The 25,657-nt window shown below is 45.5% G+C and overlaps 1 protein-coding gene across 1 annotated transcript in view; it reads left to right on the top strand.

Annotated features, from left to right (window-relative positions):
* Nucleotides 1-14,730, top strand: part of FBLN2 (fibulin 2) — a 67,605-nt gene extending 52,875 nt beyond the window's left edge. The window contains exons 9-17 of the mRNA XM_088522866.1: nucleotides 691-825; nucleotides 2,844-2,981; nucleotides 3,268-3,411; nucleotides 5,684-5,812; nucleotides 6,309-6,434; nucleotides 7,585-7,701; nucleotides 8,256-8,384; nucleotides 12,051-12,174; nucleotides 12,801-14,730. Coding sequence (XP_088378992.1) covers nucleotides 691-825; nucleotides 2,844-2,981; nucleotides 3,268-3,411; nucleotides 5,684-5,812; nucleotides 6,309-6,434; nucleotides 7,585-7,701; nucleotides 8,256-8,384; nucleotides 12,051-12,174; nucleotides 12,801-13,158 — 1,400 coding nt within the window. The 3' untranslated portion in view covers nucleotides 13,159-14,730. The remainder of the gene's footprint in view (nucleotides 1-690; nucleotides 826-2,843; nucleotides 2,982-3,267; nucleotides 3,412-5,683; nucleotides 5,813-6,308; nucleotides 6,435-7,584; nucleotides 7,702-8,255; nucleotides 8,385-12,050; nucleotides 12,175-12,800) is intronic.
* The last annotated feature ends 10,927 nt before the right edge of the window (nucleotides 14,731-25,657 follow it).

The raw sequence follows: 25,657 nt of genomic DNA, 5'->3' as shown, positions 1-25,657 counted from the left end.
TGGCTCCGGAAAGCAAATGTACAGCACGTGAAGAAAAGCAATAGCAAAGTGAAATAGAGCTGAACTACATGTAAAGTGAAGTGGCACCCAGCTAACACAGTGGTCCTCCAAAACCCTGTCCATATCTCTAGTGAGCTGAAATTCCTCAGTGCTCTGCTTCATCTGTTCAGCAGAAAACAGGCTGAGGCATTTTATAAGGCAAAAGCTTTTAAAATCACTTGTCCTAGTTTTGTGCTCTGCAAGGGACATTATAGGTCTGATATTGTAGCTACCTGGACATGACGTTCCAGCCAAAATGAAAATCTTATTTAAACTGTACTTACTCTGTTGGCTAGTGTGAAAACAGCTTTTTGTGCAGGGAAGCCGGATGCTTGGTGGGAGTTATGGTCACATTGAGCTGTCATTAGTGCATAAGATTTGGGAGAGAACATTTTAGAAAAAAAAAAAAAAAAAGGAAAAAAAAGCTTTTTTTTCCAGTCTTAACCCCTCTTTGCTTCTTAGTAATCTTAGAAATCCCTCTCTCTCGCAGCAGCTCCACACTAACCTCCTTAAACCAGGCCACTGTCTACATTCACCTTCTTTCGGAAGAAATGGCTTCACATGGGCTTTTGGCTCCTTCCCAAAGAGAGCAGGAAGCAGCAGTTTTATTGATAAATATGAGGCACTGAATTGTCTGATTGCTTTTTGTAGACATTAACGAATGCGTGACGGATGCGCACACGTGCCAGCGGCGAGAGCACTGCCTCAACACCATGGGCTCCTTTAAGTGCCTGCAGGAACTGAGCTGCCAGCCAGGATATGAACTTAAGGATGGGGAATGTGTTGGTAAGGAGACTGCTTTTCACTTGATGCAATTGCTGTTACTAATTAGGAGAGGAAAGGGTCCGTGGAGCATGTTATTGTTGCTGGTCTGTAATACCAGAATTGAACTAGAAAACATGGTCATCATGGAAATGTTTGGCTTCACAAGCCCCTTTTCAATTTAATTTAATTTGAGATACTTTCCAACAGTTATGATGAATAATTTGGAAATACCCAAAACCTTTTGATTTAGGATTTGCCCAGCTTGGAAGGGTGAGATGTTACTGCCAGGGGAGCTGCTCTGGGAGCTCCGCTCTGCTCTGACGGCGCCAGCGCTGCTCCCTGCAGCCCCCCGGATCAGGGGCTCCGTCCAGCCCTTCTGTGCTCAGGGGCCCGCCTGCATTTATTTACTTTTGCGTTTATTTACATGGGGTAAGAGGTTATTCCTCTGCCTCCCCCTTCTTGGTCTCTGCAGGGATCTAACAGGGAGTCTTGGAGAGGCCGTGCTCGGCACTGAGCGTTGCAGCCGCTCGAAGAGGATCCCTTCGTAGGTCACAAGTCAGGGTTATTTACTCCTAAACGTTTTTACAGTTTCCTGACAGCTGGGGAAGGGGAAGCGTAAGGAAAGAAGTTAGTGCTTGACATGTAACAAATGCTATAAAATAGAAATTATCAGAATTGCTACTTTATACACAGCTGTCCTAAGTAAACATGGCATTACTTGAAGGGTCTCTGCTGAGCCCCTGTTCTGGTGTCTGGTTTTGTAGCATTTTTAATGTTTATTAGCAATCTATATTATTTTCTAAACATAGATTGTAGCTATAATAAATTATCAAATGTACAATTTTTTTAAAAAAAATTGCTTTTAAATTAATGACTTATAAGAAGGACTATTATTCCAAAACTACTGAGTGTAAAATTGTCTACATATGACTATTGATTTTCTCACATTTTATGAAATACTGAGTTCTACATTTTTCTGTAACTCATTCCGTATATATGGCTTAAAGATCTATTAATATAGCAGCTTCTGGAAGACTGGGGGTCTTCTTGATGACTTCAGCACTAAATTGAGGGGTTAGAGCAGAAAGATAAGTGTCAGGGGCTCTCCCATGTCTGTCTGGGGAGTTTATTTTATCTTATTTTTTTTTCCTGAATAGCACAGTTTACTGTATTTGTCTAGTAAATACATTCACTATGAGGAGAGTTTTCAGGAAATAGTGTACGTTAATGTAGGATTAGAAAACATTCCCAGAGAGTGAACTTTGACCGTATTTGTATTGGGATCTCCGTCCTTCAATGAAGAGCTAAGAGCGATACCACAGCTGCTCAGCAGAGATCAGCTGGGCCTGAATTTCCAAGCTTGAGCCTTGTAGGAAGTGTGCCTAGAAAGCAGGCATTAAATGGATGGAGTTAATTTGCGAGGTAATTTCATGTACTAGTAAAAAGGAGAAAACCGTGTTCAGCCTGGCTGCAGAGCAGCACCAAGTTTGTCAGTAACGTTACTACAGCGCTTACTTTTCGGAGGTGGTTGGGTAATGGGCTTGTATAACTGTGTACCTCGGTGTGCACCCTGTGCACAACATGCAGTTGCCCCCTTTAACTCAGGGGTCCTTTAAGCATCTTGTTCAGCCTAGCCAGGAATTTATGTAGAATCCCTGAGGGCTGAGGAGCAGGAGAACCGATCAGCTTCTGGAATAGTGTGGTATGTGGTTGGTGTGGTGCCCTTATTTCTAAATTTATTCTGGGTCCCTGGGACTTTAAAATGGGCAGTGTTCCCTGTCTGTGGTTTCCTAGAGGTTCAGTGAACATTGTGGTGGGACCATGTTGGTTGGTGCAACCCATGGGTTGCAGAACGTCCCGGCTCAGAAGCCCACTGTCCAAGAGTGACATCCCCACACCTCAGTGTGACGCCACAAGCTGTTCTGGGTGTCTGGTTTACCTGCTGCTCCCTGACTTCCTCGCTGAGAAACTAGTCCTGAAAGGCTATGGAAAATTGCAGCTTGACTAGTCACACACTGATGTTTTGATCCAATTAACAGACATTGATGAATGCGAGAGAGGGACTCATAGCTGCAAGGTGAACTTTGTCTGCCAGAACACAGAAGGGTCCTTCTACTGCGAGTCGAAGCAGCGCTGCATGGACGGGTTTCTGCAAGACCCGGAGGGCAACTGTGTTGGTAGGTGCCACCTGCAATACGTGCAGCAGCACTGGCCCTCTCCTGTTCCTTTTAGTCTGTCCAGTAGGTGTACATTGATTATGTGCAATTTTCCTTAAATCTTGCTATGAATTAAGTCTAAACATTGCTCTTTTGAAGATAGGCATACTTGCGTAATTAATTTGAAAGGACTGCTGTAACAGACCCTCATCAGCCTTAGCTTTGTGGTACAATAAATCAAAATTAAGGAAGCGAGAGCTGGGAGAGAAGGGTCACTATCAGGATTCTAACTCCTTTTCTTCACCAGACATTAATGAATGCACATCCCTTCCTGAGCCATGTAAACCAGGATTCAACTGCATCAACACCGTTGGGTCCTACACCTGCCAGAGGAACATGCTGACGTGCAGCAGGGGCTACCATGCCAGCGAGGACGGGAGCCGCTGCGTCGGTAAGGCAGGAGAACGGGATATCTAACGTAATTAGCTGAGGAAATGGAGACAGCATCCTAAAACAGCTACAGTGGAACGCGTTCCCTAAGCTCAGGGCAAAGTGGTGCAATATCATCTATTGCCTTATTATAGGACAGCCTGAGATATCCTGGCTGTGCAGAAGGAAGGTGCAGAAGCTCTGTCTGCAGAGCTGTCGTGCAGGGACGGGTCTTCAGCTGGTTCCCACCACCCCTGTCTCAGCAAAGCCAACAAGTCTGGGCCCGTTTGCACCACCTGAAGTGAGGGGACTCTGAGATTGTTTTTATTGTATAACAGCAGTTATACAGTTAAGGCATGATGAGATGACCTGATGCAAAGTATTTGGTAATGTTCCTTTGTTTCTAATTTACATGTTTGACAATGCTTTTAAAGAGCAGAGCTAGGGAAACTCTTTGGAGAATTTGGCAACGTTTCTACTTAATTTTAGGAAAACAAATGTTTCGTGTTACTTGGAGATACCTCTGTCAATGCTGGGCGTGCAAGGTCTCGGCTTGCAGCCGGTGTTTTTCTTGGTATGCGTTCCTTTGAGTAGGAAGAGAGTATGGAGGAGAAAAAGGAAAAGCATATGGTCCTAATTTCCCATTTCTATGGTAAAGACTACTTTCTCAAAGGTATTACGATGGTTAATTGGACTCCTAATTCAGATTTACTTAAAGTACCATAAAATACGTCATCTGGATGTGTTTCTGGAGCAGAACTAAACTTCTGTTGTCATCTCCATTTAGAGGATTATTTTTCCTTGGAAATGTTCATTTTTTCTCATTCAGTAAATCAGTTATTAAAAGCTACCTCTTACATTTAATTGAAAAGCACTGTAATTATGCACATGTAATACCATGAAATGTAGCACACTTCTGATGGGATAGTGCAATAGAACTGGTTAAAGGCTGTATGCAAAAGAATATATAATTTTGCAGAAACTAATGAAATGGTTGCATGCATGAATTCATTGCAAATAAAACTGCTGATGTGAAAATGTGTATCTGCCTTAAAAACTTCTTGTTTTGATGCTTCCTCTGATCTGAAAGAAAATAAGAAGGCAGCATTTCAGCAGAAACCTGGGCCCACTCTTTACTGGGCAGATTCCTGGTCGTCACTAACCCAGTGCTGGCAGGGACTGAATGTGTACTGAAGAAGTCAGAGTTCAGAAGAACAGTATTTGCTTGAACCTCTCACCAGGTTTAATATTTTCTCCACTTTTCCAAACCTAAGTGTAGGTTTGGAAACTTGCTCACATTTCCCTATCATTTTCTCGGCAAGTGACTGCTTTCTAAAGCAACCTTAAGGACGAGTGGTGGAGAAACTGCCCAGAGACTCTCTGAAATGAAACATTGCAAGAATTTGTGAATTTGGAAGGGCCACTGTGTGGAGAACCTGCAGTCATAACGTGGCTGCCATCGTCATTAATACTGCATGAACCGAGGCCTGGGGTGTGAAGTAAAGAAATGGATGATAGAAAAGAAGGATCTGGTGACTTAGAAAATGGCAGAACTCAGAGCACTGTAATAAACACAAATGTTGGAGGCTTTGTCAGAGTTTTTGATGCTTCTTGTCACAGATGGTAACAGGGATTTGCTAAATTCTGATGAGCTATTTAGTCATGTTCTAAGTCTTGTAAATCAGTCCATATTGAAAACTCTCGTCTTCCTCTGAGGGTTGTTAAACTGAGATTGGTGGTGACACATGTGAGTGGAGGAGCACGTAATTTGTTGATATTGGATTTTGAATGAGAGGCCATGAGGTATATGAAACTTTGGGTGAATTGAGAAAAGAGACCAACTTCGGAAAAGAGCAAAAGGTGGGCAGCAGAAGCAGGGTAGAAAGGGAAAGAGGAGTGATTTAGTCAAGGGATGAGCAGAATTTCTGGCTAGTTCTTGATTTAAATGGCTTGTTGTGACTCATGTAATGACAGAACATCAGAATAGGGTATTTAAATGTCATGATTTGATCAGATTCAAAATGTGTTTACATTGAAATGCAGAATATGCCATGAAATCTCCATTGCATTTTCACTTTTGAAATACTGTTTTTCTTTTCAAAGTTTGACTTAGAGATATGTACCTCTGACTTTGAGAAAAGCTGAGTGGAAAAGCTGATATTCTACCTCCTGTGTGGAGGGGATGGCCCTAAGTGTTTCTGTTTCTGTTTTTCTTTTTTTTTTTTTTTCTTTCTTTGTAAACTCTGACATTCAGCGAACTGTGTCTAAACTAATGGCTGTCTCTGCTGGTGCAGATGTGGATGAATGTCAGACGGGCGTGCACCGCTGCGGGGAAGGGCAGGTTTGTCACAACGTCCCCGGCGCTTACCGCTGCGACTGCAAGATGGGCTACCAGTACGACGCGTTCAGCAGGGCCTGCATCGGTACGTAGGGGTAGGGCCGTGACGGCGGCGCCGAGCCTCGGCGCCCCGGGCGCCGTTAGCACCACTGCAGAGGACACGGTGTTGGTTGTGCAGTGCAGTAACTGCTGGTGCAGTGGCTGGAGGGCAGGGGCGCTGCTCCGGGCGCTGCCGCCTGCGCAGCTCTTGCGGCACTGCCTGCAGCTCCGGTGTCCTTGCTTTAGTTTGGCCGCAGGTTATTGATTAAAGTCATTTGCAAAGCACTTTTCTATAGGTTATGCTTCCCCCGCTGTGGAAATTTATCTTCCTGAAGTCTTCTCCATAAGAGACCATGATGCAGCACTTTAGATTTTATTGCTGCCATAGACCATTTAGAGCACAAAGGTAGATGGCATAAAACCTGAAGTTGCAGCATTTTGTGGTCTACAAATCACTCTGACATCTTTTAGAATATCCTCCTGCATCTCCTTTGGTGTTTTTGTTTGTAAGCTGACTGTGTCTTTGCTTGTTGTGCTGGCAGATATAAACGAGTGCTGGAACTACCCCGGGCGCCTGTGTCAGCACACGTGTGAGAACACGCCTGGCTCCTACCACTGCACTTGCTCTTCTGGCTTCCGCCTGTCCTACGATGGGAAGCACTGCGAAGGTACCGGCGCTCCCGTGGCGTGGAGCTTGTGCTGTGGATCAAAGGGTGGCAGAGATGTAAATATGATGACCCCATGGTAATCCTGCTCAGATTGTTAGGTTCTGAATTTAGCCTCCAAGCTGTCAGAGAGGAGCTGACAAGCCCTAGTCCTAATCCCTTAACACATCAACCAGGTGCTGTGGGGGAGCTTTCTACTGGCAGAGCTGCCAGTTCTCCGGTGCCTGTTCAGGGTCACGATATCACTAAAAGGTTTAGATACCATACACCTTCTGGGTGCCTCTTTTCTCTTTAAAGAAAACTCAACTCTCAACTTATTGTATAGCGATTTTCATCTTTTCCCCTCAGAAGGCCAGGTACTCGGACGCTCTTATTTTGCCTTTGCATTTGGCAGTTTCGCCTCCCAGAGCACTCGTTGTCCTTGAGCTATTTCACTGGTTTGGGAAATGGCACTTTTGGAAGATACTGCAATATAGAGAGCTGAGAGCAGTACAGTTTTAGTGGGTGCCAAGGTGCTTTCCTGGAGTTAGAGAGCATCTCCAGTGGAGGAGCCTTACGGTACAGATGACTGGAATGTGTTGCAGTGCTCACAAATTCATCTGTTTCCACTGCAAGATAAGAGCTCTGAGTGTATTACTATTTATTTTCTCTTATGAAGGCATTAAAGCTGATGTAGACTCCTGTAGTTACAACATATATGGTGTATAGCACTTAAAATGCTACTAGGACATATTTTTTCTTCATCGTGAAGTGAGCCGAGTGTCTCAAAGTTTTGGGGTTTCATTTGAAATATTTCAACTACAGCAAAGCTTGGGTTATTTCATTTTTGTTTCTCCCCTTTCTTCCTTTCCTTCACATACTTTTTTTTGGGAGACAATTGTGTTTCTTTACTAGCTGTGACATATCAGATGTGAAACACATGTTTGCATGCCTCTACATGGACATACATAGGAATGAAATGTAGGTGCAGCACATGTCCTCATGCTTCACGGGATGGGGCCAAGGGGGCAGAAGCTGAACTGGGGGGTGAATTGGTCCCCCTTTATCCACCCTGTCCAGAAGGATCCAGTAACAGCTGTTCCCAGGGGCAGGATGTGGTGGGAGTTACTGTTCTGACCTGCTGTGCAATGTTTTGGCTTTGCTTTGGATACAGATGTGAACGAATGTGATACAAGTCCCTGCAGCCAGGAGTGTGCCAATGTTTACGGTTCCTATCAGTGCTACTGCAGGCAAGGTTTCCAGCTAGCAGAAGATGGGCATTCATGTAAAGGTGAGGCTGCTGCTCTGCCACATCAAATGAAATATGTTTATGCTCTTCAACAGTGAGTGCTCTGTAAATCTCAGCAGCACTTGCTGCTGCAGGTAGCGCCCAAAGATGGTTGAGTTGTACCATACTCTGCTGCAGAAGCTCCAGCTATTGGAAGTGCAGCTTGCTCTCATGCACACACCTATTTCTCTTATATACTAACTCCAGAAAGTCTCTGTTTGAGAACTGGTGAAGAAATCCTCATTCTTTCAAGCAGAAGAATCTCCCAAAGCAATCCCAGAGGGTGAGTTACAGAATACAGGAGAGAGTTTTTCAAACTCAGATGTGCCTTGGACTTTCCTTCAGTCCCTACAACATCTTGCAGACAGTATTTTGGGGAGCAAAACCCTATGTTCAGCATTTCAGAGAGCACTGTCAGTGTCCCAGAGCAACATCACACTTTTAGGGTTGCATTCATTCCTGCTTAAGAGAAGTGTGTGTCACGTAATAATTTCCTTGTGCTCCTCAGCTTTCTTTTCAGGTTTGTAACTTTTCTTATGTGCTCGTATTTTTTCCAGATATCGATGAGTGCACACAGAGTGCAGGCATCCTTTGTACTTTCCGCTGCGTGAACGTTCCTGGCAGTTATCAGTGCGCCTGTCCCGAGCAGGGATACACCATGGCAGCAAATGGACGAACTTGCCGAGGTAATGATGAGCTCGAGGAACTGGAAGGATGATAACATGAAACTTTAATCTTTAGAATGATCAAAGACATTGCAGAAGTTCAAGTTTCCATTTTGGTAACTAGTCTTTGTTAAAAGGCTAGTATTTGACAAACTTGCCATCTGTTGATATCTGCAGTGTCAGTTTTTCCATGGATTTAAGAAGTAGCTGTTGCAACTCACCTATCAATGTAAGGCAATTGCCTAGGCGAGTTTCTCGGTGTTTCTTGCTTAAGTGAGTTTATTGAACAAGTTGAGGCGTTTGATTGCTTGCATGTGCTATCAGTATTGGCACATCAGTAAGTCATCTGATTTTTTAGAGGTGGCAGATGTACAAATCCGCCGCTTCACCAGGAGCTGCAGGAGCTTCCTACCCCAGAAGCCAGGAGAGTGAATCTAGGAGTTGCATGGGGCTGGGACATGTTGAAGTTTGCCATCTAAGCTGGAATATGTTGGCTGTAGTAAATGTTAATGTGAATGACATGTACCCTCCGGCCCCCACCCATCCTCTCCAGAATCACTGAAATGTGTGCTGTCTGTCTGGAGCTTTTCATCTGGTGTGCAGCTGTCTGGTTTGAAGTGAGCCCCCATTTCCAAAGGATGCCCTGACGGTGTAATGATGATGGAGGATCTGATTACCTTCATGCACTCCGCACACATCCCTGCAGCCAGTTACACTAACTGCCAGGCATTTCCTGCTCTTTGGGTTTCAGGAACCCTCCACATAACTTTTTGTTATGTATCCTCTACACTTAAATTCTCACTGGTAACAGCAGTGAATTTACACTGCATAAATCATGAATGACATGAGCATAGTTGATATTACCATTGTAGCAGAGAAACTGACTCAATGAGAGCAAGGCCCTTCCAAGGGAGTGGGTCTTGTGAGGAGCTTTCTTTTTGTAGGTGATGTTATATTGGGCCTCAGAATCATCCTCCGAGGTATGCTTTAACCTCTCGTGTAAAAGCCACCGTTAGAAAATCTGTGGCTATAGCTCTCCTGGGGTGCCCACAGCGGCAGGGGCCGTCATGGTGTGACACGGCGGCGGCATGGTGTGACATCGCGCCCGGTGCCTGTCACGCAGGCTGGTCCTGCACAGTGAGCTACGCTTGGAGCACGTTTCCAAAGGGCTTGCAGAGCCTGGGACAAGTGTCCTCCTTCTGGGAGAAGGGAGCCGACTTGCCAAGTTGGGCACGTGAGGCAACCTTGCGTTGCATCTAGTCGGGCACTGGGAGCAGCCCTGAGTGCCTCCCATTTTTTGGCACCGGTGAAGCCAGTGCGGCCTGCTGAGCTGTGCAAGGGGTGTAACGGGCCAGCTCATGTTGAGGCCTGCTTGAAAAGATGGTCAAAGGGACAATCTGAATTGATGTCAGTTGGGTTAATGCAAGGAGATTGTACCAGGTCCCTTCTGCCCAAGACCTGGCCCCAGCTGCTCGCCAGCCAGCCAGCTCTTGGGTTGTGAGTTACTAGGAGTGTGTTCTTCAGATTTCCTTTCTCTCGTCTCAGACAGATGAGTTAGATTTCTTGAAATAGAGCGTCAGCATATGGATCATTTTGGCGGAACTGTGAATGGTATTTTTGCAGCATAGCCAGGCTGGTGGACTGAGTGTTTTTATGACAATAAACACAATATGGAAGAAATTTTCTTTTCACCTGAGGGCACTTTTGAGAATCAGTGAGGGGTTTAATTTGCTTTGATTCTCTCTCGCTTCCTCTTGTGTACTTTTCTTTGGACTTCTAACCCCTCAGTGCAGCGCACAAGACCAGTTCTCATCCAAGGGAAGGAAGGGGAGGGAGGTTACAGTTCTCCCCCAGTGTCTCTCCTCTGCAACGACTGGCAGAGCTGCAGAGCCCTACGCAGCCCGCATGGTCTGTCTGTTAGTATTTATTTCATTTTAAAACCTCCGTGTGTTGTCTAGACTTTTGGGAGTACACAATGTGACTGTGAGATCTTTGCCAATATTTTCTGCTCAAATTGGAGCCCTGTTATTGCATCTGGTTTTCAGCATTTTAAGGACCGTGGCTTGGGCTTGTGAATAAATATTCTTTAGGTAACCACATCCATGCTCTAGGCCAAGAAGTGTCTTTGAGATTTAGCTGTTCTTTGTTGTCTTCTGCAACATTACTTCTTATTTTTGGGAAATATTTATGCTTAACTTAAGTTTTTAAATCTGTGCATGTTTTAAGTGTTGTTCTGAAGTTGCCATATTCCTACCAGCCTTGTGGCCCGTGGGGCTCCTGCATGAGGCAGCTGAACGGTGGCGGTGGCTCTGCTTTGCACTCACGTCCTGCTCTGATCCCGGCCAATCTTTGTGTGTACATAAATCCTTCTCCTAACTTAGCTCAGCCTTCTCAACTCTCAAAAAGTTGGTGCTTGCTTGAAATACCTGCTTGCTTTAAACACCACTTGATCTTACTCTGATGAGATTTGTTTATTCTTGAGGAGTCATTTTTATCGCATTAGACCAACATGTAGATGAACTTAGTGCTCGCCTCCATTGATGATGTGTGTTTGCTGGGACGGAGGTCTCCAGACATGTCCCTTTTCACTCTGGACGTCCTGGAAGGATGTGTGAATCCTTATCACTCTCTACAGCTACCTGGAGGAGGTTGTAAGGAGGCGAGACTTGATCTCTAAATAACTACTGCTGGGATAAGAGAAATGGTCTCAAGTTGCACCCCAGGAGGTTCAGGTTGAGTATTAGGAAAAAATTCTACATGGAAAGAGTAGTCAAGCACCAGAACAGGCTGCCCAGGGAAGTGGTGGAGTCACCGTCTTGAACACTGGCAGTGTTAAAGAAATGTGTAGATGAGGCACCTAGATATATGGTTTAACACACGTGGTGTTGAATGGGTTATTTTATTTTGTTCCCCTTCAGCCTAGTTCACAATATTGCATATGCCACTGCCTCTGACACGCCAGAGAAAAGAGGGCAAACAGCGTCACATGCAGCTCCACCTCGCTGCTCGTGTTCACTTTGAGCCTCAGGTGCTTTTTTATTACAGGGGGAAGTAGCAAGAGAAGGAGCTCTGGGGTTTGAAGAACTATTTTCCTTTTAATGTTTATTCTGTCCTGCAGTTAAAACAAACCTGGAATGAGGATGGTTAGATTTGCAAATCATGCAAATATTTGCAAAGTCCGGGTAAACAGTCAACCTCCTCCGGAGGGAGAGAGCCAGCGCTGGCCACGCGCCGCGGCTGGAGCCGGCCAGGCCCTGTGCCAGGCAGGGACGCCGGGCAGCACCGCGGGCGCTCTTGCTGGCCGCGTGAGCTCTTGGTAGTAACAATAGGATGTCAAGGAGGAAAATCAGCTTTTTCCACACAAGATGTTTGAATTTTAGGGCGAGCGGAGTCAACGCACTTTCCTCCATTGCTCCCGCGTGTGGAGAGGCTGGTGCTGTGAGCAGAGCCTAGTGCAGCTCGTCCGTGCTTGCACCTCACATCCTGCGCGCTGGAATGTCTGTGGCACCATCGTGACTGCTGAGGGGGTAACGCAGCGGCCTGGCGGCCAACGCGTGAGCCCCTCCAGACCATGGGGTGCTCTCACACACAGGCCTCATCTCATAAGCATGTTATGGCCCATAAAATTGTGGTTACTCTCTGGTTGTGAACTGACTGTGTGTCCTTCCTTGCGCTTCTGCTTGCCAGATATCGACGAGTGTGCCATCGGGACCCACAACTGCTCCGCTGCCGAGTCCTGCTACAACATCCAGGGCAGCTTCCGCTGCCTGTCCTTCGAGTGCCCGGCCAACTACCGCAAAGTCTCCGACATGTAAGGCTGGCCGCGGGGCGCTCTGCAGGGCGCTAGGCTGTGGCCTCCGCAAGATCCTCCGTGATGCTGCTCTCACAGCAGAGTCTGCCAGGCCATTTTACAGACGTTTGGGGGCTCCCTTTCCCATAGCCCTGGAGCTCCTTGGAGGCTGCTTCCTCTGAGAGTAAAACTCTCTATTCACAGGACAGGGAATCTAAGTTGCTTATAACAGATGCTTTTCTGGTTCCCAGAACTAGCAGATTTGCAAGTTCGGGAGCTTCCCTTCGCTCGTGTGCGTTGGCTCCCTGTGGGTGCCATGCTTTGGTTTTCCTGGAGCGCTGGGCCGCCACGTCGTCGCCAGCCTGGCTCTCCGGCTCCCTGTGCCCATGGGGCGCTCCCAGGTGTTGCTCTCCATGTCCCCGGGCTCCCTTACTCTGTTGTACTCTGACATCTGTAGCATTTATGAATGTTTGCAGCTCTGCAAAGGCAGAACACACAAGGGTGAGTTACTCAGCTGACGTTTGCCTAGTCAGCTGTTTGTCCATCACATGCCGGAGATCTTTTTGACTTAGCTGTTCACTGAAATTTACATTTTTTTCACTCATGACTGCATGGACACTGAACACAGTTTGTTTTTCTTCTCTTAGGAGGTGTGAGCGCATCAGCTGTTTTAATTACCTGGACTGCCAAAACACTCCCGTGCGCATTACCTACTACCAGCTGAACTTCCAAACCAACATCGTGGTCCCAGCTCATATCTTCCGTATTGGCCCGTCACCTGCCTACGCTGGGGACAACATCATCCTTACCATCAACAAGGGAAATGAGGAGAACTACTTCAGCACCAGGAGGCTCAACTCCTACACGGGTATCGTCTATCTCCAGCGACAAGTGAAGGAGCCTAAAGACTTTTTATTAGATGTAGAAATGAAACTGTGGCGTCAGGGAACATACACCACTTTCCTTGCCAAAATTTACATATTCATCACAGCTCATGCATACTGAGGCGTGTATTGACATTGGAGTTTATTGGTGCTATGCTCTTTACCTGCTCTACCAAAGCTTTATACTGTTGAACTGGCATTTTATATATTTAGCCTTTATATTATTTTTCTATCATTGCTACAAACTTTTTTTAAACTGTTGTGTAAATTAAGTTAATTTTTATCTTTTTTTTGGGTTGTTCGTTTTCTTACATAATTCTTTACATCATCGTTTGACAATGAGCGAGGAAGGGTTTGAAAGGCAGTACATGTGTTGTATGCTGGAACATTTTCTTAGAAATTATTTTTTGACTTAGTCACATCTGCAGGGTGTTGCACTAGAAAGGAGAGATGTTCACTTGGGAGTACTGGTTTTTGCCACTGACTAAGGGAAAAATCCTTGAGCAATTTCTCTTTACCACCAAAACTCATGGTCTGACATAGCCACCAACATCCCGGAGTTTCTCTGCATTCAGATGCGGTGTTGAAGGCTGCGTGTGTACACTGATGGTTAGCTCACCTCATATTAAAGGTTTATTTTCCTCCTTCTAGCTTTTTTAATATGTCATCTAAAAATATGTATGAATAAAAGAAAACTCCACCAGTGAACAAGCCTATGATTGAGTCTTGCTTTAGTAGGACTACTCATATGCTTAATGTTAAATGTTTGCAAGACCAAGGTCTTGAAAGAACGTCATGCTTTAGAGTAAAAGCTGGTACTGCCTTTTGTAGTAGTCACCTCTATAGGTGCTTGAGCTCCTCTTTATACAACCCCATTCCGTTTAGGTTACTATAGATGCAAATTGGCTGTATTGCAATTCTTACAGGAATGTCAAAGAGGAAACATGGGAATAATGATATAATCAGTTACCACTTCTTATTTTGACCCCCGGGTGTCCATTTGTGATTTTAAATAAAAAACAAGGGGCAGTCACTTTTATTCTTCAGGAAAATGCCTTCAATTATGCTACTAATGACGCAGAGGAAAATGCTAATTAAATTGGCAGTTTGTATGATGCCATTTAGAAACAGCACAACCTAAGGTTTGAACTGGATTTCCTCTAGTTCCACAGGAAACTGGATGAGGTCCAGAGTTGAAGGCTGTAACAACGTATAGTATAATCAAAGTATTTTTTAGAATTTAGAATGGAGTATCAGAACCTCTTTGCAACTGATGCAAAAAAGAAAAGAAAAAAAAAAAAGCTCCAGCACTGAAATTTTCTAAGCTTTCTTTGTTCCAGCTATAATTATTCTGCAAAATGTTTTAAATGAAATACATAGCTACGCTATATTGATGTTTACTACACTGCAGTTTAATAATCTGTTTTTTTCTATAGTAGATCTTATTTTGATCAATGTGTACTGTACATAAAATTACAGAGAAGTCAAATCTTATGGCTTTCATGCCATAATCAACTATTTTATTATATTGTAAAATATTTGTACTACAGCTTAAAATCTTGTAAACACTACCTATAGGGTGAGAGATGTACTGTATTCATTATATCCCAAGGCCCATTTCTACCACTTCAAAAAAGTCATTTTTTAAATTGGGACTTTCCTATTGATAATAAAATACAAATCTGACAACATAGAGACCCATTCCTGGAGAAAAATTATTGATACTCCCCAGCTGCAAAATAAGGGATATCTGCATGTTTCCGTACAGCAAGCTTTCCTTATTTTCCGATAAAAACTCTTAGTAAAAGTGACCCTTTTCCCTCCATCTGGTGTTTTCCACAGCAGAGCCGTGCTGACCGAAGCGCGCCCGTTTGTGCAGTGTGTCATTCCCGGGAGCGCCGATCCCAGCGCAGCAGGCCTGGCGCGATGCCGAGCGCCGTGCGGGTCCCGTCCGCAGCCTTCGTGCTCGGTGGCCCTGCGCTTCCCCAGTCCCGCTGGAGCGCGGCGGGAGTCACTGAAACCCACCGATTTCCGTCAGCATTAGTATTTGATGGAGTGTAAATGACATTCAAGCTTCAATGGTCTTTCTTGTCAGAGATCAAGTGGACAAGTCATTTGTTATTCAGAGACCTTCTGCTGACTAAAAGCAACCATAGTCAATCATGTTAAGGATCTGGCATTTGTAGTACTGACTTTTCATTTTCTAGACGGGTGACTGATGAAGAAAGTTTTAGATGAGGCTTTGCATACTATTGTAAGAAAAACGCTCTGTTGTAAAAAAGCATACATCTGCATCAGCACTGTATCCTATAGGCATTCAAAGAGGAGAGAAATGGTTGTGCTGTACTACTGGTCAAAGGGAAGGAAAGGTGTACGGCAGATAACTTGACAATCACCTTTTCCCAAATAACCACAAGGGCCGTTTGCCTCTTGGCCAACGTGGAGCATGTTTCCTGTTAGTTTTAGCTGCAGTGTGCGGAGCGTTAGTACCACATGTTTGCTTTTTCTTAGGGCAGCGCCGAAGATTCAACTTAAATAGACGTATCCAACAAAGACCCACTGATGGATGAGGACTTCCCCAGGATGGGACTGTTTTTTTTTTCTTTTTCTACTGATCTAGCTCATATGAGGCCCAATTCCCCTCTACAATAATGTCCCTTTCACTCTATTGGCAAGGTAAAATGGACAGAAAATGACTATATACATCAACCTGCATGAAAGAGGCTTAGTGGAAAAGAAATTGGTCTTGGACTGGACTTTTATGGCCTCTTGTACCTCCTAAATAATGAGTTAAGTAGTTCCCCTTGGCCTCCCTTGGCTTCTTTCCCCCTTCCCTGGTTGAGGTGAGTTAAAAAGAGCTACCCAAGGTCTGTGCAATATGATAAAACTGTGAGGAAGGCAATGCTTGCAATCCTAATAAAAAAAAAATCATAGCAGACTTGGGACATAAGAATCTGTGTGTGCAAAAACTCAAATTATTAATATTTTTCCAAAATTGGATGGGTTTTATGTGACCTGTCTGAACAATATATGTTCTGCTTAATTTTGCAGGTTACGTACTCTTGCATCTATGTAACCCGACCTCTGTGTGCTTGAATATTATGTTTCTTGGCAGGTCCAGTGTGTCCGGAGACTGAGGAAATTCAAGTGTATCACTGCAGGGAAGAAGAAATGAGTATCTGCATGCTTGCCGGAAATCTGAGCAGGTCAATTATAGGGTGAAACATCAGCTTCTCTTTCATCTGGAATGTAAATAGCAAATAGCTAGAACGTTATAAATAGCAGTAGATGGGTGAGAAAGATGTTTTTACCCAAGTTGCCAAATGGCTTTCTTGCTGTACCAGGGGGGAAGTATGTTATGCTTTTTTAATGCAAAAACCCCACACATGTATGAATTAGTGCAGATACTGACTAGTCAGTGCTAGGAGCTGGGTGCAGAGAGGCACACAAGCCCCCAGCCAGTGTCCTCCTCATCCTGGTCACACCAGTGGCTGGCACCCAGCTCTCCCACCACCCATGAGGCTGCTGATAGCCTTAATGCTGCTGCCTTTGCCTCGCTCAGCTGCAGGAGCAGGAGGTAACTAGGAGGCTATAAATTGGCTCCAGGTGCTAGTGGTTGCTCCCTGCTCACCCTCGTTGTCTTTCCCAACTTTGGGGGAAGCACTGCTGGGCTCTGGAAAATGCTGCTCTTCTTCCACCACCTCAATCCAGCTAGGAGTGAGGAAAGGCCAAAAGCTGCATCTGTGACACGGGAGTAAAGGTAACGTGCCCAAAAAGGGGAAGGGAGAGTCTGCTGCTCCCTGGTACTGTGAGCAGAAGCTGTAGCGCAGGATTTGGCTTTCTGTGTGGTGTTGGGTATGGCTTTGAGCCTATGATTGAAACTGCCCTCCTTTAAGGGCAAAAACGTAGTGTGTGTGTCCCCTCAGACCTTTGCTTTCGTCGTGTTTGCAGGGGGCAGCATCCAGGCAATCTGCTGCACGTTCTTTATCTTGCTCCTTGTTTTCTCTAGTACATGGGAGTGAGAGGCCTTGGCTGTTCTTCCCAATTCACTTTTTTTTTTTCTTGTTTCCATTGCTCTTGCCTGTGCCATGAGGAAAAGAAAGTCCCAGCTGGGGAGAATTAGGGTTCTGGAGTAAAAATAGATTTTTTTTTTCTTTTTTGAGGCTAAGTCGAAATCTCTTTCCATTTTCAGCATTCTCAGCATCAGAGGCGCTCGTATTGAAGTGGCTATTGAAAGCCATAATTTAATGAGATCCAGTTTCAGTGATGCAGACCCAAGTAACGCGATTGAGTCGGTTGTATTCTAAAACAATTTTTTCTCCTGCGTCACTCTCCAAACGGCGGTTGCATGGGGCTGCTGAGGAGCTCCTGACGAGCTCCACCCTCCGCGGGTCCTGCTCCCGTGCCCAGCACGTGCCACCCGAGGAGCTGTCTGGTGGCATCAGGCCACCTCACCCTGCTCCTTGTGCATGGGGCCGCTCCTGTCCCCACACCCAGTGTCGCAAGCGGGGCATCTCCCAGCCCCATCCCTACTGCGTGAACCTGCGTAGCCGTGGGAAGTGTTTGGGGACAGACAGTGACATGTGAAAGTAATTACAGAATAAGTTAGCAAAAATAACTGTCTCAATTTGAATTGAGAAAAACGTATCCCAAATAAGTGCTTTGAGAATAGGGAAGTAGAGCTGCCTCTCTGTAGATGCGAATCCCTTATGATGACATGAAGTCCGTAGTGGGCTACATCCCAGCAAGGACGTTCTGGCTCGTGGTGATTCCAGAACGGCTGGGTGCAGCCAGGTGCACTGTTGCTCACTCTTAGAAGAGGTTACGTCTTCCCTCGCATCAGTGACCAGAGAAAAGAATGCATGTGGAATACTTTCCACGTGACAAAGACTGCTGATCTTAAACCAGGAGCACTGTAGTGAAGCAGTCTTGGAGCTTCGATAAACTAATGATGCAGGGCTGGCAAACACAAAGCGATCTCTTGAAGATAATACACCGATTTGAGAAGTTTGTTTGCAGTTGAAAGGGAAAGCAACCATTTTCCTCTGTTACAAACACTTTTCCTCTAGATTTGTAAGAGTTAATCTCAGCTGTTGCAGAGGTCTGTTATGATTAATCCTGTTATCTTTTCATTGCACCTTGAGGATATGGTTTTCACACGCAGAAGGGCAATTTTGGGTAGAGAAGTTAGGGCCAACTGCTGTAAAAGTGTGTGATTCTGGAGGGACCATAGGAGACAATGCAGAAATAGCAGCAAGGTCAGGGCAAGTCCTGCACTGAGCTATTAATCCAGTCATTAGACATGTGTATAGTAATGAAACTCTATGTTGTGGAAAACTTCCAATTTCTATTTAGGCTATATATGCAATACTATACCGAAGTGCTCTAATGCTTACACTAATGTAAATGCGTGTGGAGGTGCTCTGGTATTGATGAGAGGAGACTGGAGGCCAGTAATGACTCATACTTGATGTAATCACTAGAGCTGGGAGGACACAAGTGCGGAATTCGGTCACAAAGTTTAGAGATTGTCAAAGTTGGCGTAACATTCATACTATGTGTTCAGTCTAGGGGAGTCTGTAAAAGGAACTGCAGATATCCATAGAGAAACCCCTTTTCCAAACCACAGATTCTTCCTGTATTTGGCCTTACATTAGAAAATGCTTCTCAGAGCTGTGATTCACATTGGTAGGAGTTTGCAACCTCTATTTGCACAGAAGTAGCAATTATTTATACAAGTAATGCTGTAAACTTGAAAGACTGGAGATTAAAAGAGCTGAAGTCTATTCTTGGCGCTGCTCAGATAGACAGCTGGGCACAAATGAATTGTAATGTAGACAGTTATGGCCTCTACAAGTCCTTGCATTCATTAAAGGAGTCACAAAATAAAACCTCTACTTCATACCACAAGGGTAGTATCAACTTGGTACTTTGTGGTCATATAGCTGTTATTTCCAGATTAGAGGCTAGAGAACAAATTGTACTCCTTGCCCCTGGGGATCTCCCATAGCAAATACCAGTGATGCTACCAGCGGCCTCTAGACGGGCTGCCAGAGTGCGTTGCTAACAGACCCTTGGGGCACCAGGCATCTTTGTGAACACAGCTGATGCTGGAGAAGGCTCATCAACTTTGGAAAACAATCTCTTACTAAGGAGAAAAAAAAATCTTTAATTAAAAAATGCCCACAGTGGATCAGATTTTCAACAGCTGTTGATGCATAGCTATCATTAAGTTCAATCATAACTTAATTTCTCTCTGGGTAGAGGAAGAAAAATGTATAAGATGGATGCTTGTAATGTTGCCCAAATTACCCCTGGATGATTCTGACATAGGTAATGAGGAAGGCTGTTTAAGAATAAGAATGCTCCATACACCTGCTGTAGATAGGTATCTGTAGCTCTTAGGATACTATTAGGCTTGCAAAATTAAACTGAGTAATTGGGAGAGGGGTAGAAGGACACTCAGAAGCTGGCAGGCAGCACTGGAGCTGGTGGGCTGTGTGTTTGCTGGTGTTGCTCCAACAGCCATCTCCATCCTGTTCTTTGATGGATTCCAGCAGTAGTCCTTTCTCCTGGGGTGCCTTCTGCAGGTTGCCTTGACCTCCCTGCTGCCAGGAGCCTTTGGTTCATCTCTTCTCTCCCTTCTAAAAGGCCACGGGCTCCAGAGAAGCATGTCCAGAAATCCCGTAGCCGTGACTTTGGTGCTGCTGAGAGCCTGCAGCGGTGTTAGCAGCTCGCTAGTCTGGCAGCACCAGCCCAGCCTCTAAAGAACAGTGTTTTAGTTAAGCTGCGCTCTGGCTCTGAGCCGTGCCGCGCTGCAGGCTTGAAGCGCGGCCGCCGCACGCGCCAGGCCTGAGGCGAGCGCGTCACTGAGCGAGGGCCCTGGGAGGTCGCCAGTGAAAGGCAATGTGGATCTTCCCAAATGCCACTGATGTTTTTTTCTAAGGTATTGCTGCTTTCTTTCCTTTTTGGAGTGTTCGTTTGAAGGGGATCAAACATAGTGCAACATTAAAGATTTGTTCCCAAACTGACTACTCTTTGTTTCAGTTTTGGGCCTGTTGTGGCGGCTGGTGCAGCACGTTACCTGTGCAGAGGCCATGTGGTTCAGTGGGAGTGTGGGCAGCAGAGAGGCAATAGCTGCTTTGGGAACCTAAGGGGATGGGTTGGGGGAATTTTTGCTCACACTGGAGGACTCTGAAAAATGAAGCCCAAGGTTTTTTTTTATTATTATTTTATTTATTTTTTATCTGCAGTAACTGCTTTACCAAACCCTCTAGTGAGTAGTGATTTCTCATCACGCCAACTAGATTATTTGTACACCGCAGCGTTGCCCTGTCCAGGGCAAGGCACTTTCCAATGCCATGCAAGGTGCGCCATGATTTTCCGGTCACCACAGCTTCCCCTCCCAAATCCATAGCACAAGGATTTACAGGCAGGCTTGTTTCCTTCTAACGCTCATCTAATTAGCTAGCGAATTAGTAGTTCTTCCTCTCCTTCCTTACCTTTTGTCCCTTCTCCTCAGCTCCTGAAGAAGCATTTTCCTGTGTTCCCACAGAAAATAATCCGTTTACACTTGCCACAGCTGTTCAAAGTGGACAGCAGGAATATATTTTTCTTATGCTGGTAATTGCTTTTTTGGAGCATTAATTGATCAAAGTGCAGGAATAAGTGGGGGCAGTCAGAGTAAATATTAAATATTTGGAGTGGGACCCACAATAGAGCTTTCTGGAGGCTTTTTTGTTCTTTCTCAGTGCTACATTATTAACTCTCCCAGCGTTTGCCTTGCTGGGGACTGCGTGTGCAGAAACTGTGGAGGTGAGAGCACAGGGAGCTCCCCAGCAGCGTGAAGCACCATGTTGCTGAAAGAGCACTTGGGCTGCACTGCTTTGACCACTGACCCTTGGGCTCGTTGTGTTTCTTCAACCTCTAAATCAAGGCTTTGGCCAAGCTGTGCTATAAAGGAGTGTAGTGGACAGCTTTAATTCAGACTTGTCTTAACAAGCAAGCTGTGGTGGTTTTCTTCTTTGTTTTTGGTCTTACAAAAATTCATAGTGAAAGCCTTTTTTTAACCCACCCAGCAAGCTACCTAGGTTGCGAGGAACACTTTTGGTTAGTTTTTTAAGGTAACACTTAAGATGATTCTTCCCAGTTTCCTGGCATGGAAAATCTTGTATGCAATGTGGAACTGAAACTTTGTATTAACACAGACATTTCAAGGACTTTTATCAGATCTGTTGCACTGACTGCCAAGGTACTTTATCAGATGTGCTATGCTTTTCGTCAATGCGTTTCATCACTGTTGCTCTGAAGTGGGATTTGTTGGTGCTGGCTAGAGAGGCAGTCACAAGTTCACTGTGTTGCTTGGTGGTGTGTGTTGTGTTTTTTCTTTTTCTTTCCCCTTTTCCTCCTTAATCCCGTGTTCAGCTCCATGAGTTTTGGCAGAATTGTTTGGCACTGAGAATGCCGAGACAAATCAGTTTCTGGATTTCTCCTTATTTGGAACAAGTGCCCTTCTCTCTGTTGCCAAGAAAAGCTGTGTTGAATGGCGAAGGTCCAGGAGCTCTCACCACAACCACTTGCAGGGCTGAAATTCCCAGAGAAGGCTGGGGCTGGGATCATTAGTTCAGAGGTGCCCTCAGACTGTATGTGTTGGGCAGCCCATGTGTAGTCAAAAACCCTTTCTTGTTGTTTTCATAAATACCCTTTTCACAAAACAGCTGTTAGCTTTGATAATTCTCATGTTTTAACTTGATGTTGAGATAAAAGTTAATTTTCTATCTCAAAACTTTTTAAAGAAACTTCTTTATTTACTTTTATTTAATCACATTTAAATTTACAATAGATGTAAAGGCTCTCCCAAACTGGGAGAGTTCTACTTTGTTCTATATTTCTTGGGGGAGTGTTTCTGGAATAGGCTGAAAGAGGATTTTTGAGCTTCCTAGGGAAATTGCTGCTGTCCTTGATTCTTTTTCTGGAAGGTCATTTCAGGGAAAAAAAAAAAAAAAAGAAATATTCAACTTAGAACAAAAAGGGAAGAGAATCTGAGACTATTTAAGGATATTTACTTGAAGGTAAGAAGGCATGAAAATAGTGCCTTAATGATTAAAGATGGCACCATGCCTCTTCCTCCAGAGGAAACTAGTTTAGATGAGCTGACTCATTTACAGTCCAGACTATAAAATTTCTTTCCAGCTGTGGTGTCGCGCGGTGCTGGCAGCTGTGCGTTTCTGGGTGTTGCCGCGCTGAATCTCATGGCAGTTGTATGTCACCCTGTGAGCACAGCTGTTCCTGTCACTCCTGTGTGCGTGTGTACACATCCATATGTGTACAGGCATCTCCGTGTGCGCGGGCCGTCCATGTTGGGGCAGAGGGTGTTCACCTATGGCTGTTCTGGGAAAGCTCTATTTCGAGCTAATTTCTGCTATATTGCCACCGAGGTGAACAATCTCATGATGGAAATGAAATCGGTGCGACATCTCTACTTTTAAAGGAGGAAAAGCAGCAAGACCTGGGGCTAGGTTGTGTTTTGGAGGCTAGTGATGGTGGTGCCTTGGCTAGTGTGTAAAGGGGGCAGAGGAGGGAAACCACCTGAGCAGAACCGGACATCCTCACCTTGCCAGAGAGAGGGCAACAGCAAATGAAATGAAACCACATAAAGAGGAAGATAAACAGGACATGTCACCTGCTGAGAATGCCAGTTCCACAGAATCAAGACTTATTAAATGCTTTTGGTAATGGGAACCACTGAACTAGTTTCAGCTATCCCAGCCATGCTGTCAGTTAATGACCAGCTAGCAGGCACCATAGGTGTTTTAAACTAACCTTGCCAGTACAACATTTTAAGGGCTCTAAAAACAAACAAGCCCATTAACCAGATTGTTCATAACCTACTGCTAACTGGTGCCGGGTAGGGACAGTGCACGCTTCCAGGCATTCCCACCCCTTCTCCTCTGCCTGTGTCCTTGCTGGCAGAGGAGGAAGGCTCCATGACAAGGCCATGGGTGGGCCGGGCTGTCCTGTCCACGAAGCCCTAAGCAGGATGCCTGCACTGCCCTAGGGTGCTGGAGACTGAGTGCTGGGGCAGGTGCTGCTTGGGGAGGCTTTCTGCTGTGGAGAAGCAGCGGTTGGGCCACGGCTGCTGGGGACTGCAACCATCAGCCCGCGAGCACGGTGGCTTGACGCGCTTTGACGGAGGCTGTGCTGGGTTCTTGGCACGAACATCCTGCAGACTTCCATGAAGTCATCAGAGAGTGGCATGTGGCTGGCTTTAAAAGCGAGCAAAGCGAGTCTCCCCTTGCTGAAAGTTGGCAGGAGCAGAAGGAAGGCATATTTTAGCTTAAACGAGAGCAAGGCTCGCCGGCCTCACTGGTTTATAACAGACTGACATAATGTTGAAGACAGGAGCCAGAGGAGTGAGTGGACTTCTTGCTGGCGCTCCTGAGTGAGCAAGCAAGGCTGGCATCTGTGATACGAGGGCTCGGGGCATGTGGGTGCTACAGGCTGGTCTGTCCCAGGCAGCGGCTGGATCCAGGGATGCCTCCTTCCCGCCGGTGCCTGGTGGGAGGACTCTGCTCTTTGGCGAGGCTGCAGGCTGTGTTGTCTGCGGCCTTGTCCCCTAGGGCTTGGATGGTGGCCCTGCCCATGGGCTGGGAGATGGAGGCCAGACTTGAAAGTGGCAGATGATTTTGGGGGCCTGGCTCTTGTTGGGGCCTGGCTCTCATCAAAGCCAAGGGCTTCTCACACCACTTCAGCAGTGTAGAAATGAAGTTCCCGTTGCCACAGGCAGTACCTGCGCTCATGGCCTGACTGCCTTTCCTGGGCAGTGCGGGGCACAGTGGTGTGGGTTTGAGCGATGCCTTTCTGGCCAAAAGGCCTTTCCTCTTCCTGTCCCCTGCAAGACCACGGTGCCCCAGGGAAAAGCTCCGGCTGTAGCCCCAGCGGACGCAGCGGCTGGGGCAGCTCCGGGGAAGGGCCTGCAGCCAAGCTCCGCTGCCCGGTGGCAACGGGCCACCCCTCGGCCTGTGCAGCGCTGCACGAGCGTGGGGAAGCCTGCGGCTCTCCTCAGGGCCAATGATAATAAATACTACCTGGTTATCTAAAACATGAGGTTAAGGTATTTCCTGTTCGGATTTGTTTCTCTTATTACTTTTAGGAAGGACTGAAAGTAATTTCACTGCACCCACCAAATTCTACCTCTTTGCTTCCCCCCCCCCAATAAAGATTTTTCTTAAGGATTTTAGGCCGATCTGACTCTACAAGTATCGTTGCACTGAATTAACAGGAAACTTTCTTTTTTTTTGCTGTACCTACTTTGTGAGAACTCGGTCCTGGAAATAGGATTTCATGTGGCAAGCATGAGGAGCCGTGCGCTGTGCTCTGGCTGCTGCTAACTTTGTGGGTCCTGATCAGGGGTCCTGATCTTCATCTAAAAGCCATCAATTATTTGGCAACTTCTGTCTGCAGAAGTGAGTCTCTTCCCATGTCATGTCACGTGGGAAGAGCAGGAGCACCGCAGGCAGCAGCTCCATCCCTGGAAGCAGAGGGAGGGAGCATCATCAAGATGGGTTTTAAGCACTACAAAGTTTTGAGGGAGAGAGAACATATTTTCCAGGCGTATCTCAGGAAAAACAGGCAAGCTTTAGAGCATGCAAGCAAAAAAGGGGGTTTGAGCCTGAATGCTTGTTTATTTTTTCCAGGTTATCTTTATGTGTCGTAAAGATTCTATGTCTCCCCTCAAGCCTTCTCTTGCTTATATCCCAAGGCCAACATAGGCACAATTATAATAGCAGGATTTGAGCTTTTAACTTACTTTCCTATACTTTATGCCTTAAAAAAGGGTAAATTACGGATACTGAAATAATATATATTTCATGGATATTTGGAGAGGATAAGCAGAGTGTAGGGTACGACGCTCGGAAGATCTCGCGATGTACGGGAAGAATAGGGAACTAAGGCATATGCCATATTAGGTAAAGAGCAACGCTTATTGGCTATATAGGCATGCTTCCGCCTTTGCTACCTTTATAAGATCCAGCCTGCGTATATTAAACGCCATTTGCAGCATCCTCATATTGGTGTCTGTACTCTCTGGCCCAGGCACGGGTGGGACGTGCCTGGCCGCCTCGGCGGACGGAGTCGATTGCCAATGTCAGGCAACAGCAGAGCCTGAAAGAGAAAGGGTTTATTTTGTCGAGCTCATTATTTTTTGCTGATGGATGTTTATTTATCTGTCAAGTCAGAATGAGCAGCTATTTGTACTGGATCTTAATTTAGATGATGGATATCCTAAGTATGAGTAATGCCTTCATTGTTTGTTATTAGACTTTAAGTAACAGGCATGAGTAAATAAGACAATATAAATATAAATCTGCTTAATTATCTGAGCCTTAGAAATGCAAGGGAATAAAACCCAAGCCGAAAAAAGAGTTGGAGCACTAATGTGGGGAACTCTTCAGAAATAATATGTCTGTTAGTAAATTTAAGTGGGCCAAATTCTGCAGTTCCTCTGTGCATAGGAGAGGTGTTTAAGGATGATAACAGGCTAAACCATGATAAATGATGGCAGAAGGTGGTGACAAATGCAATGTACTACTTGCTAGGACAGGCAGAGATAGGATGGC

The sequence above is a fragment of the Tinamus guttatus genome, unplaced genomic scaffold (assembly GCF_059628265.1).
Source record: "Tinamus guttatus ecotype Peru unplaced genomic scaffold, ASM5962826v1 Tinamus_guttatus_pri_ptg000169l, whole genome shotgun sequence".
Taxonomy (NCBI): domain Eukaryota; kingdom Metazoa; phylum Chordata; class Aves; order Tinamiformes; family Tinamidae; genus Tinamus; species Tinamus guttatus.
Note: the sequence above shows the minus strand (reverse complement) of the source record. Positions and strands in the feature narration are given on the sequence as shown.